This window comes from Orcinus orca, chromosome 16 (assembly GCF_937001465.1).
Source record: "Orcinus orca chromosome 16, mOrcOrc1.1, whole genome shotgun sequence".
NCBI lineage: Eukaryota > Metazoa > Chordata > Mammalia > Artiodactyla > Delphinidae > Orcinus > Orcinus orca.
The window spans coordinates 77837604-77851587 of NC_064574.1; the positions used below are offsets into that span (position 1 = coordinate 77837604).

General features: G+C 39.9%; 1 protein-coding gene across 9 annotated transcripts in view; it reads right to left on the reverse strand.

Moving 5' to 3' along the window:
• Positions 1–1483: 1483 nt before the first annotated feature.
• GTF2I (general transcription factor IIi) overlaps positions 1484–13984 on the reverse strand; it is a 96418-nt gene continuing 83917 nt past the window's right edge. For 6 of the 9 annotated variants that reach the window (XM_004268770.4, XM_049699848.1, XM_049699846.1 and 3 more), the window contains 12 exons: positions 11609–11710; positions 10941–11006; positions 10428–10611; positions 8886–8944; positions 8424–8504; positions 7921–8004; positions 7572–7755; positions 6472–6500; positions 4729–4770; positions 3892–3933; positions 3352–3427; positions 1484–2624 (listed from right to left, as the gene is read on the reverse strand). In XM_004268770.4, coding sequence (XP_004268818.1) covers positions 3369–3427; positions 3892–3933; positions 4729–4770; positions 6472–6500; positions 7572–7755; positions 7921–8004; positions 8424–8504; positions 8886–8944; positions 10428–10611; positions 10941–11006; positions 11609–11710 — 932 coding nt within the window. In that variant the 3' untranslated portion in view covers positions 1484–2624; positions 3352–3368. Of the gene's footprint in view, positions 2625–3351; positions 3428–3891; positions 3934–4728; positions 4771–6471; positions 6501–7571; positions 7756–7920; positions 8005–8423; positions 8505–8885; positions 8945–10427; positions 10612–10940; positions 11007–11608; positions 11711–13984 lie in introns of those variants that run through there. The other 3 variants (XM_033426304.1, XR_007472332.1, XR_007472331.1) reach the window with 3 other exon arrangements.

Below are 13984 nucleotides of genomic sequence, written 5' to 3' on the forward strand. Positions count from 1 at the left end.
CACAAGGCCTATGTTCCCAGTCGTTCTGCTGCATTTCCTGGTAAAATAAGGTTTAACCATCAACTATCATGGAATCAGGACGTGTTCCAGAAACACATTAGAATTACTGATGAGACCTGTGTGGACTGTCGTTTGTTTTTTCAGTCCGGTCCTTACTGATCTAATGAAGACCTTGCTGGCCAAGTTTTAACACCCCTCACCCCGTGAGGAATCACGTTATCTATCCACTGTCTCATTTCTGCATGCACCACCTGTTCACTAACACAGGCGGTGGAAGGCTTGTCTTCTAGGTGATTCCTGGGCTCCGAATGAGCAAGCCAGGGCAACACTCCAGCCATCTTTAAACAAGCCCACGGTGCTGAAACCAGGGCTAATCTGACCATCGCAGGTAAGGAGGCAAATTGCTAAGCCAGTCACCTCGCCAGGAAACAATGCTGTCCTACGGAAGGCTTTGCTTAGACGCCCGACTGTGGGAAGCAGGGTTAATGAGGTGTGTTAAAACGACAGTGAGTTAATAAATAAAAATGACTTATTCCACCTCCAGGCTCTTCCACTCAAAGACAGATGCAGGAACAGCACCTCTTGCCTGAGGTTCAACATTTCTTAAAGGAACCAATAAGCCTGTTTAGAGGAGAGGCAGAACGGGACAGGACAGCATTCTTAAACCTTTTGCGTGTCACCACGAGGAGGACGCAGCACTGGTTCTGTGCTGTTGTCCGCAGTACAGAAACGGATGCACTTGCTAGACGTTAAGAAACTTATATATATATAAAAGCAGCTTTCTAATAGTATATATAAAAACAAAAGACGTGTGTATGCATATATACAGAATTTTCATACTGGATGTATACACTTGCACTGGGAAACAGATCTCCTTGTAAGTCTGTGCTCCCGCAAACTTTCTGTTAAAGAGTTACATGTACAAGCTTAACTCCTTTTAAAAGCAGCCTTTGGATGACTACGGTTCTCCAGTGGCTGGGATGGGAAGCGTGGGTGGAGGCAGCAAGGTTGTGAACACCTTAAGAACACGGGAAAGGAACCCTGAGATTCTACTGCAGCAGCTGTCTCCTCCTAATGTCGGTTGGTAAGTTAGGAACAAACCAGTTTGGCTTTCCCTGAGGTCACACTTGTAAAAGAGAGGCAGAGGGTGATGGTGGAGAGGGACAGAGAAGACCTGGAGCCAGTGTGTGGTTTTCATGGGGGAGGGGCTGACATACGGGCTCTACCCGGGGAGGGACCCTGACCTCCAACATCATGCGTTTGCTGCATACAGTTGGCATGTCACAGATAAAAAGCTAGGGGGCTCCAGCCCCAGCTCAGCCCAGAGGCACAGCAGTCTCAGACACACCGTGAGCAGTGGTGTCCTGACAAGGGACTGAGCCTCTGGACCGTGCCCACCTAAGCTCGCCTTGCATTCCACCGAGCCACCCCAGGTTTCCCCACACAGTCATGAAAACACCTTAGAAAGAAATGAATTAGTGTGTGAAAGGCATGGATGGATTTTATTTATTACCCTATATCTACAATTTAATTTGAGGTAAAATATAAGCAACACATAAAAATGCCTATTTCTGCTACCATGTAATATAATTCTCCATCGTGAATATTGCGATAAAGCTAATGAAAACTCTATGCCATCACATACTCTAGCTTTTCATATAGCTGGTATTTTACAACTCTTACTGTTTGTGAAATCTCAACACATGTAAGATTCTCCTACAAATGGCGCAGAATATCCGAGGGTGCCTAGTCAGCTTGCTGACCCCTCACTCCCCACACTGGAGCCTCAGTGTTACAAGCAGAACTGTAAAGTAATGAAGGCAATGAGACGCCCTTGAGTCTGATCCGAGCTGGAATAGTGTTCCAAAGAATTCCACACCACAACGGGTTACACGACTGTGAGGCTTTAGTGTCATTCGGCTTGCCCAAACACTTATACCTCATTTGGAACTTCTGCTACACCATGCATTTTATTTGGATGAAAAGTAAATGTGGATGGAAGAGGTTCTCTGTACTCCATCTATAAGCCACACGCTGAGATACTGACCTCTTACTGGCTGTTAGGTGATCCAGATGGTTGGTTTTTAATTACGATAAAAAACATATGAACCATGATAGAGAGCTTAGGAAAAGGTTTAGTCAAATATACAGATACTAACTGTTCACTCAGTCATTAAGGAGAACCGTGAACAAAAGGATCAATTAAGTGACTTTTCAAATAGAAAAACTAAAGAGCTGAACTATCACAGGTTATTTTCTTCACTGCAGAAGCTGAGATGTTCCAGTAGGAGAGATCTTCACTTGATTGGGAAACAAACACCACAGCTGAAGGCTCTGCTGAATACGTAAAAAATCTGATGAGATTCATCCCTGTCATTTTCCCTGTCGTTTTTCCAGCACTGCTGTAAAATCCTTATAATACATTCCAAAGTAAACCAGCCATTCCAAATCTACAGTCACTCTGCTCTTTAATTCAATTCACAGAACTGCTGAAAAAGTAGACATTTCTATCTAAAAGTAGAAAAAAAGGTTTGTATAGAAGGTATTTCTGTTATACAAGTATATTACACAGCTTGGGGCAGTAACAGGTCCGAAAAGCTCTTCTCACCCACTGATACTTTAAGCTAAAATAGGAGAGAAAACAAACAAGCAAGAAAACAGGTTAATCTGATTATAGGAATTTGTGACTCACTAATATCTCAACTTAATTACCACTTAAATCCATGGACTGACAGTACATGGCCAATTCCATGACCAAAAAAGTCTCTGGAGTGTCAGGTACAGATGAGAGCTAACTGTATCCTCTAACTATCATGAAAACATTCAACAGCTGGGGCTTATGTGGTTCAATATGACATGAAAACCAAGTTTCACTGACTCCTGGTCTAGAGCTGCCCCTCCTGGCTAGTAACCTGGCCAAGTTTAAGATGTTCGGAAGAACTGGATCAGGCTTATAACTTAATTATGCAAGATGCACGATGGATTGTGCAGCTCAGGCAGTCTCTGCAAATACTGTTATTACGATTAGGGGGAAAAGTCAGTCTGTTCACACTGACTCACAGTGAACTCCAACGGCAAGGACAAGATTTAACCTATAGATTAGAAACAAAACATTTTCCATTTGAGGCAAAGCGCTTTACCTTCTCTGCCTGACATACACTGATCCAAGGAAAATCTCTCTGCTTGAATCTTCTAGCTCAAACCACCCAGTATGCTTGTACTTTGTCCTCACGTGCCCTGAAGGCGGGGCCGCCATTTATGGCTGAAGCAGGGGAAACACTTCAGCTTATGAATATGCAGGTGGGTTCAGATAGATACCACATGGCATCCTGGACACAGAAGGTGATTTACCCTAGGAGGGAAGAGGTCTACCACGTAGGGTCTGGTTCTTGCTTGATTTGAGAGCTTCCATCAGTCTCCTTTATTTCTATCAAGTGAAACAAAAGGGAACCGATTAACTGCACTATTAATGCAAATCTGTCCAATTATAAATCTACTCATACCAAACTATTCATTACAATGACTTAACAGGAATTATAAGATACTAAAACTGATAAGACTGTTCTCTAGCAGTAAGTTCTAAATTTTGTTACTTAAGATTTTCAAAGTAACAAACATTTTATTAATTATGCATGTAAAGGACCCACAATAGCCGTATCTAGGTTATATAGCAGTCATTCAACTATTTCAGAATTCATTAAGAGTCACTGGGGAAAATGGAGGCAAAGAACCCATGAGTCACCTCTAAACACAATGTTTCTGGGCATAAACTACAAATCCAGTTCACCCAGAAACAAAACAACCACACAGGTCCAGTTAAACAGCTTTAGAAACACAATTAATCCTTTGTCTTTGGCACTTTATTTGTGACAACCAGACTACTCTTTTTACCTTCTGTTGCAGGAACCTCCAACTGGCTCGGCTCAGCTGATTCTGAAGAGAAATACATAAGGATTTTACTTTAACATTTTTCCAAAGTTGCTTTCAGTTATTTAAAGAGCCTAGAGGGAGAAAGCTCTCTAGACGTTGTACACAAAGCCCAGGTCTAGGTGAGACAGCAGCCACAGATTCTTGGGATTAAATACACTGCTACGCAACCAGACTCTCAAAAACCTGCTTTTCTGAAACCTGTTAAATTTGCCTACACAACCGAAATCTTAAATAACAATCTTAATTAACATAGCTCTAACATGAAAGTAGGAGTTTCTTTCTCTATGTCTTTCCACCCTTTCTTCTGTGGGCTCCCTTCTAATAAAAGCCTTTTGTTACTTTCAATGAATCACACAGCAGGTCTCAACACTTTGTTTCTAAGGAGTTTTTAAAACTACAATGCATGCATTTCCGCCCAACATAATTTTGGTTTATACCACTGGAAACAAATGGCATAAGAAGCCAAGTTAAAAAACAACCTTCTCCCCCCATCACCCCACAACTGCATTCTTCGCCACTGGTCTCAGGGTTCCTGACCTGGGACGGTGGGAACAAATGGCATGTGGTCCAGTTCTCAGTGAGGACCTATGGCTTGAGCTTATATAGGCTTTCAGACAAAGGAGTCTAAGCAAACAAGTCTGCATGTGCACGAGTGTGTGCATATGTGTGTACGTGTGTGCTGTGGAATTAACTTCCCTTGAAGTTAGGTAAATGTAAGCATGTGAGGCCACACAATTTATGTGACCTGTTTTATTGACTAAGTAGGAATACTTCTGTATTGTACCATGCTTAATTTACCTTGGATCACTGGGCTTTCTGACTCACTCTGATCAACCAACTCTGAAAAGAAAGCAGATTCATTTAAGTAATAATTTAATGGTATGTTGTTATATTTGAAAAGCATCTTTTACATACATTCTCTAATCTGATGCTCCAACTTTGCTATAACAGGCACTATCTTCCTTATGACAAGAAGGGAACAAATATTAAAAATTCTAGTATGTCCCATCAAAGTAACTAATTCAGAGTAATTACCGTAAAGTTCTATAACAGACTAGGGCACAAGGAAAAGAACAAAACTGAACATTTTAAACATAAGGTAAAGGAGCAGGGAGGCATAAAATACAGTGTCTTTTGAAACTAAAAATTACACAGAAGGTAGATGAATTGGGATCAATAAATTTTTTCCCCCCAAAGAAACCCCACACCTTATCATGGGCTTTCTTTAAATGACAAAGTTCCCGGGTGTAGTTAAAGCTGAATGCCAAAGATGACCGAAAATCTATGAAGCAAGGTTTACCTCTCTTTCATTCATTACTGACATCCCCAGATACTAACATACTTGGCCAAGATAGACAGTATAATATATAAAAACAGATTCTATAAAAAAAGAACTCATGGTTTGGGGGAAAAAGCAAATAAATATATTTTGTGATAAAGTGAAACTCGAAACTTGGAGGCAGAAGAGGTATAACCAAATCCGTGACACTGAAGGAGTGGTGGCCACAAAACAGCATCAATAGTGTGAAGCAGAACAGGGGGCTGGGGGCAGGCACAACAGCGGCCCAATTCTCAGCTCAGGGGGCAAACCAGCAATTCACGAGGCTCAGCTGCTCAGTGACCACTGAAAACTCCTGAATACTTTCCCAACAAATAAAGTATACAATTGAATACTCAATACAGATGGATTTTAAAGAGATGGAATAATACCAGTTGGAAAAAAGACAAACGCTAATGGTATTAGTTAAGGATAATTCTCACTTTTGAAATTTTTTAACAAAGTTAACAGAAGAACATAAAACATACTAGCATAAATTAAGTTTTGCTAGGAAAAAAAGCACTGTTTAAACTGATACGAACATCAGGGAGCTGGAAGAACACTTACACTTGTTCATGCAACAGTATGTGAGGGCCCAGTGGCTGCCAGACACTAGGCCTAAATATCAACAGAAGTAGCTAAATCACATTAAAAGACTTACTTTTTCCAGCCCAGTAATTACAAACTAATAGTAAAAGTAATAACAGTAGTAGTAAAAACAGTAACAAATATAGATTTTGCTTACTGAGCACATACTAGGGTCAGGGGTCAACAAGCTTTATTACAAAGAGGCAGTAAGTATTTCAGGCTTTGCAGGTCAGTCCAGTTTGCCATAAACAAATGGGCCTGGCAGTGCTGTAATAAAACTTTATTTACACGGCCGCCGCTTGCTGGTCCCTGTTTTAGAGGCCTGACACACAATGTGTCATTTAAAATGCTCTAAAACTCCCAGAATGGGTACTAATATCATTACCATTTTCCTGATAAGTAAACTGAGATTTAAAAAAGGTGAAGCAACTCGCCCAGTTTTACATCTAGAAAGTGCCTGGTGCCTCGCACACTGAGGGCTAAAACGATGACTTTCAATGATTACTGCTGTAGGCGAAGTAATAAAATGTTACACTCTCAGGTAAGTGTACGTGCAAGTGCACACACCCACACACCCACCCCCTTCTCACATCCCAGAAAAGAGCAAAACCAAGAAGACTTCAAGAAATACTCACGGTTATTAATCACAAGTCCTGGAAATGGTCTAAAGAGAGAAACAAATTGCACAAGTTTTTTTTCTACTCTACAAGAGTTCACATGTATATTCAGTGTATTCAACTAACATTTAGCCCATGTCGCTTACGTGCTAGAATGAGAAAAGCTGTCCACTACTGTTTAATCTTATAGTTTTTAAGCTACAGACAGACAGATATACGAATAACTAATATGGCACATTATTAGAAAATGCTACACCAAGATGGTGGGAAAAGAATAGGAACGATGCAAAGGGAATAGAGTAATTTTAGTGAAATGAGGAAAAGGCCTTGGGAAGGTAATACATTAGCTCTGTCTGAGTGTTGGTCCTATGCAGACAGTGGGAACTTGACAATGAATGGGTGTTATTTAGTAACAGCTAAGTTTGGGGAGGTGGAAGAAAAGAGTGAAGGGCACTTGGGACTTCTGCTTAGGTGGATGACAAAAGGATACCGTAAGACTTACTGTGACAAGCACACATCAAAGACTGTAATTCGCACAATGCCGTTAGAGGGCAGGTGTAACCACCATTCCTACCCTGTGGATAAGGAGCTAACACTCTCAAAGGAAACAACTACAATCTCACCGGACAGACAAGGAAACAGAAGTGACTTAGTATCGAATCCCTGTCTGATCCAAAGCCTGTGACGAGATGCTGAGGCAGAGGCTGGCAACATTTTTCTGTAAAGGGCCAGACAGTAAGTATTCCCAGCTCTGTAGACCACACTGTCTCTGTCCCAACTACTTAATTTTACCACTGCAATATGAAAGCAGCCACAGACGATATGTAAACAAACGGATGTGACTGGGTTATAATAAGACATAAAACTAAAATAAAAGCAGATGGCAGGCTGGAGCTGGTCCACAGGCCATGGTGTGCTAACAATCTCCTGCCTTAAAAACCAGAGAACTGAGTCAGCACAAGGAAGAAAGAATCCAATAGTACAGTAACTAAAGAATTTCACTATAGTTCATTTCATTACACAGTAAACTTACTACATATGACTACATTTTGGAAGATGACTCAGCCTCAATGATCTGCAGGTTCATTCTTATGACCAAGCAAGGAACTCTCACGTACCTAATGACTGTGAATTTAATGAACTCAGCAGAATCTAAGATCCTTCTCATGGAGCTGATTTCCAGATAGCTGGGGGCTTTGAATGACACTCCAGGAGGCATGCCATCAACCACCACACAGCCAGGGTTAATTGTGATTTTCCTGTAGGGAACTTTCACAGGGAAACCCATACCAATGGCTTCACCTATAGCAAGACAAACGGCATAAAAGCACAGATGAACCTGGCGCCTTAGCTGAGTGTTGTAAAAGCACAGATTAAAACCACCTGAGCATGATTTACGTTTAAGATCTTATTGAGACAAAATTTCCTTGCTTACTGCAAGCTATACTATGCAAATGCAAAACTTACCGAATTTTCGACTGAAGAGGTCATTAACTTGTTCTCTTAGCTGTCTAGCTTTTTCAACTTTTGACAGTCTTTCATTATCGTCATCTAAAAAGGTTAAGAGAAAGTTGTAACTTAATAATGCGATTTTAATACCAGATAAATTTTTAAGTGCTTTATGTAACTTCACTTTCTGTTTTTGGAATGTTTTAAAAAACGAATCAAGATTGAAATGATTTAACCAAACAATTTAATAATAACACCAAACTGACAATGCTGCAGTTATGAAGAGCTTTGCTTGCCGACTTATACAAATTTTTTAAACAACACCCCAGGCATCTGGGTGGCCTACAGGTTTTAGCTCATACCGAGTCTAATAACTGCCAAGAGCTGTTTAGCGATAAACTGACAAGCTGATGTATTTGGTTAACAACTTCCGCAGGGGCTTGTGGGGACAGCATACAATGTGCAGTGCATTCAACATCCATGAAGCCCCACAAACTATGATTAAGGCAGAGAGATCATACCTGGAATTGTCACCTGAATGATGTTAAGATCTTCAACACCTGATGCAGTAGTATTAACATTGGGCGATGAATTTATTTTTCCTTAAAACAGAGAATTGAGATTAGAACATATACAGATGTAATTAAATCTTCCCTAATAAAGTGCTTACAATTCAGACTACAAAAGATAGTATTTTAACCCAACTTTGTTCCTTTTCATGTCATGTTTTGTTGTTCTGTGATATTAGGCTTCCTGAAAGACGTTTTTCACTTTTTTCTCTTCCTTGTGGTGCTTCCTTCGTAGAGCATCAGATATGTGGAGATCCTTAGGTATTAAAGAACTTAAAAATCGTAAACTAGTCCAAACCCCAACCTTGAATGAGCTTTCCTGGTTTTGTCTCAGTAGCCACTCTTTCAACAGTTTTCTAAATTAGTGCTGCAAAGTAAGTGTCTAACAGCATGTTTTCTGCAGCAAATGCTTACTTGGAGGGCTCTTAGAGGAGGAGGTGCTCTCCTTAATTGCCGTCTCAAACATTTCAGGCCTAAGAACAAGAAAAGAGAAAAGACTTTTGGGCTAACATTCCAATAGTAAAACATTAAAAATGAAACAAGTAAGAGATTTAAAAAGCCAGCAACTTTCTATAAATACACATTCTTAGTAATGGAAGAACAGAAGTAACATGGATCTCTAAAGGAACACACATATAAAGACTAATTATAATTGTGATTTTAACATCCACCCCAGCCCCATCTAGTATAAACAGCTTCTTCCTGTGGTTTCAATATATCCTGGAAAGAGTGTATGCTAGACTGGAGAAGGAAACAGGAAGAGACCCAAATGCAGGTAGCATGGAAACAAGACAGGCGGTAAAAACCTGAACACAAGAGACTGTCTCTCTTAGGAAGCAGAAGCAGGGGCCTTAGCCTCTACAGACCTGGCTGAAGGTACAGAGGGAGGCCATTATGGTTGGCAATGTCAGCTTTGATTATTTGACAGCATCCTTAGGGAACTCAGAAGTAACCTTTAATAAATAAAACCTAAAATTCCTTTCAATTCATTTCAAACGTATTTTGTTAACTCTAATTATTTCCATTTACTTCAATTGTGTTGGCATAATTCACAGATGTCCAAGCAAACAGCAGAGAAATTTAAAATATTCTGTAAGCTGGAGAAATAAACGGGCTTTATAAAACTGAACCACTGGGCTTCCCTGGTGGCGCAGTGGTTGAGAGTCCGCCTGCCAATGCAGGGGACACGGGTTCGTGCCCCGGTCCGGGAAGATCCCACATGCTGGGGAGCAGCTAGGCCCGTGAGCCATGGCCGCTGAGCCTGCGCGTCCGGAGCCTGTGCTCCGCAGCGGGAGAGGCCACAACAGTGAGAGGCCAACGTACCGCAAAAAAAAAAAACCAACTGAACCACTGCCTAGACTCCAGTAGTATTAACCATTAAGATATCACTGTGAGGCTTCCCTGGTGGCACAGTGGTTAGGAATCCACCTGCCAGTGTAGGGGACACGGGTTCCAGCCCTGGTCCGGGAAGATCCCACATGCCACAGAGCAACTAAGCCAATGCGCCACAACTACTGAGCCTATGCTCTAGAGTCCACACGCCAGAACTACTGAAGCCCTCACACCTAGAGCCCGTGCTCCGCAACAACAGAAGCCACCACAATGAGAAGCCCGCGCACCGCAACGAAGAGTAGCCCCTGCTTGCTGCAACTAGAGAAAGCCCGCGCGCAGCAATGAAGACCCAACACAGCCAAAAATAAATTTAAAAATTTATATTAAAAAATATATATGTCACTGTGCATAGACTTCACTAAACCAAGTTGTTATCCCCCTGATAAGCCACAGCCCTCTCTCTCTTGACCAGTTACGAAAAATTTAAAATATATACAAAGGTACAGCTTAAAGAGCTTCTTTGACCCTAAGGTTTGGCTGAGCTCCAAAGTAGAATCCATGTGCCATCTCCCGGCATCAAACTGTATCAACTCATGGCAATCTTGTTTCATCTCATTTCCTTACTTTTTAATGATGAACTTAATTTTGGCTTTGTTTCTGAGTATCTTCTCCAGCCTTGGAATGCCAAAAGTAGATGGTCGTCGGAATGGCACACCCTCGGGTAAGCCTTCCACATAAAAGTCTTCAGGGAAAGACTCAAATAACGCAAACGGCACTTTCACAGCTTGTTTAAGGCCAAGAGCTTCACCTAAAAAAACAAAAACAAAACACATTTACTGGTTCTCATATCTATAACTTTAAAAAAAACTAAGTCTTTTTAAAAAAACGCATTTTAAATTACATTTTGCAGCTACTAAAACCTTTCTTTTTAAAAAATCACATTAATTTTAGAAAAATTTCTTCAATTTCTTGGTGCTCAGAAATGTGGAAGAAATTATAAAATTCATGCCTGCAAAACCCACACACTTCTGATGACAGTAATATTTAAATGCTGAACAATCTTACTATGCTCACATTTTTCTATTTTATAAAAAAGCTACCTCATATTTTAATAACAGTATTTCAAAATAAACTTACCACATTTTTCATTGAAAAGATTTTCAACTTTCTGTTTTAGGTCAGTGATTTTGGCATTCCAGGCCTCTGCATATTAAAAAAAAAAAAAACAAGAGCGATTAAGATGTTAGTAACAGTTACTAGTATACATCCAATGGCAGGAACTTCTTCATCTTTTATTGTGCATCTTTAAGCAATACAAAATAAAAAATATATAGGTTTTAAACACAGGCATGTCTTGATAACTACTCTAATCCTGATGCATTATTTAACTGTTTTATTATATTACTAATATGTTGGCTACGAATAAATAAAAAAACAAATGAAAACCAAAATACCCCCCCAAAAAACAATTACAGTATCTACTACGTGCCAGATACGGTTTTACCCTTTAAATGATCTGGTATTTATAATCTTCATAATAACCCTATGGAACAGGAAGTAATGTTATCCCCACTCATAGATAAGGAAACTGAGGCACAGAGAGGTTAAGCAGCCTGCTCAACGTCAAACAATTATAAAGTCCTGGCACCAGATTTGAATTCAGTCTGGCTCTAATCTGTGCCTTGAATTGCTAATATATACTAACTCACCAAATAAAAAAAAGAAAACAATTCAACTAGTAAAATATTTTACTAACTCCTTTTATTTAAAATAATGAAATAAAGAAAAACATAACACGTATTTACCAAAGGAAAACTCTCTCCCTCGAGGCTTGAAGGGAACATTAGAACCATTAGTCTGGGTAGGGGTTCGAACAGCTGAGGTTTGAGGGTTGCTGTTATTAGGGCCTAAAGAATTAAACAAAAAACATAATCAGCACATATATTCAGTCATCCTTACGTACTGCTCGTGATTTCTCTAGGACATGCTCTTGAGGTCCAACCTGTGCTGGAGAAGTTCAGTTCAGTGTGTATACAAGCACTCTGCAATGAAAACAGCCACTGCTGTCAGTGTTACAGACCTCCATCCATCTTCCTACTTCCATCCCTATAATCAGGCATTTCCCCCCAAAACACATCTAGCTTTCTGGCTGATCTGAGGAACTTTCAATTCACTTAATGATTCATTACGCCATTTTGAAGCCACTGGTTACCTATCTTGCCTTTTATGTTTTTCTTTCGGCCTTTGAACATAAACACGACTTTAGATACAACTATATCATCTCCCCTATATGAAGCTTTCCTTTGGATTCTCTAGCTGACACTGACATATCCTTTCTTTGAATTCTTAGTAATATACAGAAACAGTGTTATGGGTTATCAGTTGTTTTCCATTAAAAGCCTGACTATGGCCTCAGAATCGAAAAAAATATCAAGATTCAACATTCTAATCTTTAATTACTTCAAACTCCCGAATAAAAAACACAGCTTCCTTAAAGAGCATAGTGATAAAAGCAAAGTATTTCTGGACCAGCTGGATCTAGCAGCCTGGTTGACCTGGCAGGTATAATAACCAGACAGAGGAACTCAGTACATCCTATTACCATACTTCTTTAACAGGCTACTATAAGATCACTCAACTAACATCTCTTTTTATACTCCATGTTCATAAAGCAGCCTTTTAATAATCACAGGGAAAGACAGGAAGAGACTTGTGATCACCTGATAGAATTAAGCTGACTGAAATATCTACCTGCGATTCAAAAATCAATAAACTGGCATTCTGGTTTATGCTTAAGTGAATGACACTACACACCCACTAGAACGGCTAAAATAAAAAGAATGACAATATCAAGTACTGTGAGGATGTGCAGCAACTGGAATTCTCATACATTCCTGGCAGAAGTGTAAAGCGATACAATCAGTTTGGTAAACTGTTTCTTAGAAAGTTAAAAACCCAGTAATTCCACTCTAAATATCTATTCAAGAGAAGGAAAGCACATGCCATGTTTCGTACACAAATGTTCATATAGCATCTTTACTAGACAAAGACAGGAAATAAACCCAAATGCCCACTGACAAATGCATAAATTAATTCTGGTGAATCCATACAATGGAGTAATACTCAGCAATAAAAAATACTGAAACATGCAGCAAGTATAAATCTAACAACATTGTGCTAAGCAAAAGAAGGCAACCATAAAAAGAAAAGATACAACATGATTCCATTTATATGAAATTCTACAACAGGCAGAAGTGTTCCATGGTGACAAAAGGCGGATCAATGGTTGCCTGTGGCCTGGCCTGTGAGGGAGTGACTGCCAAGGAGCGTGTGTGAGACGTTTTAGGGTGAGGGAGATGTTCTATCCATTGACTAAAGCAGTGTTACAAGCATTTTTCAAAACTCAAACTGTACAATTAAAATGCGTGCATTTTATCGCATATAAAGTGTACTCAATAAATTTGATTTTTAAAGTAATAAAAAAATCCATTTACAAGCATGATGTATAATTTAAAAGAAAACACTAGTATGGTGGGAAAAAAAAAAAGTCCCTCCTTGCTATCACACTCTTGACAAAAAGTCCCTGAACATGGACACAGCTCTTTACTACTCAAATTAGTTAGTGTTAAACCACTAACAACTATTTTGTGGTATTTTAACAAATATAAATTAAATTTGGGGTCTATTTATAGCCCTGGTTAAGCAAAAGAAAGCTACTGTGGGACAAGGTCCTCCGTGGCTTGGGTAAGACAACAGAAAGAGATTCTCTGTTAATCTGAAGGCAGGTCAAAACCATTTTTCATTAACCCATCACTGCCCTTGTACACGAATGTTCAGAGCAGCATTACTCATAAATAGCCAAAAAGTAGTACAAACCAATGTCCATCAATCGATGAATAAACAAAATATGGTATATCCACACGATGAAATACTAGTCATCAAGAAAAAGGAACGGACACCCATTAGGATGGATATTATCTAAAAAGCAGAAAGTAACACGTGGTGGCGAGGCTGTGGAGAAATACCACCTTGTAATTGAAATCGTTAATTAGAAACATTTAGAAAATCTAACTTTGGGACTACCCCGGTGGCGCAGTGGTTAAGAATCCGCCTGCCAACACAGGGGACACGGGTTCGAGCCCTGATCCGGGAAGATCCCACATGCCCCGAAGCAACTAAGC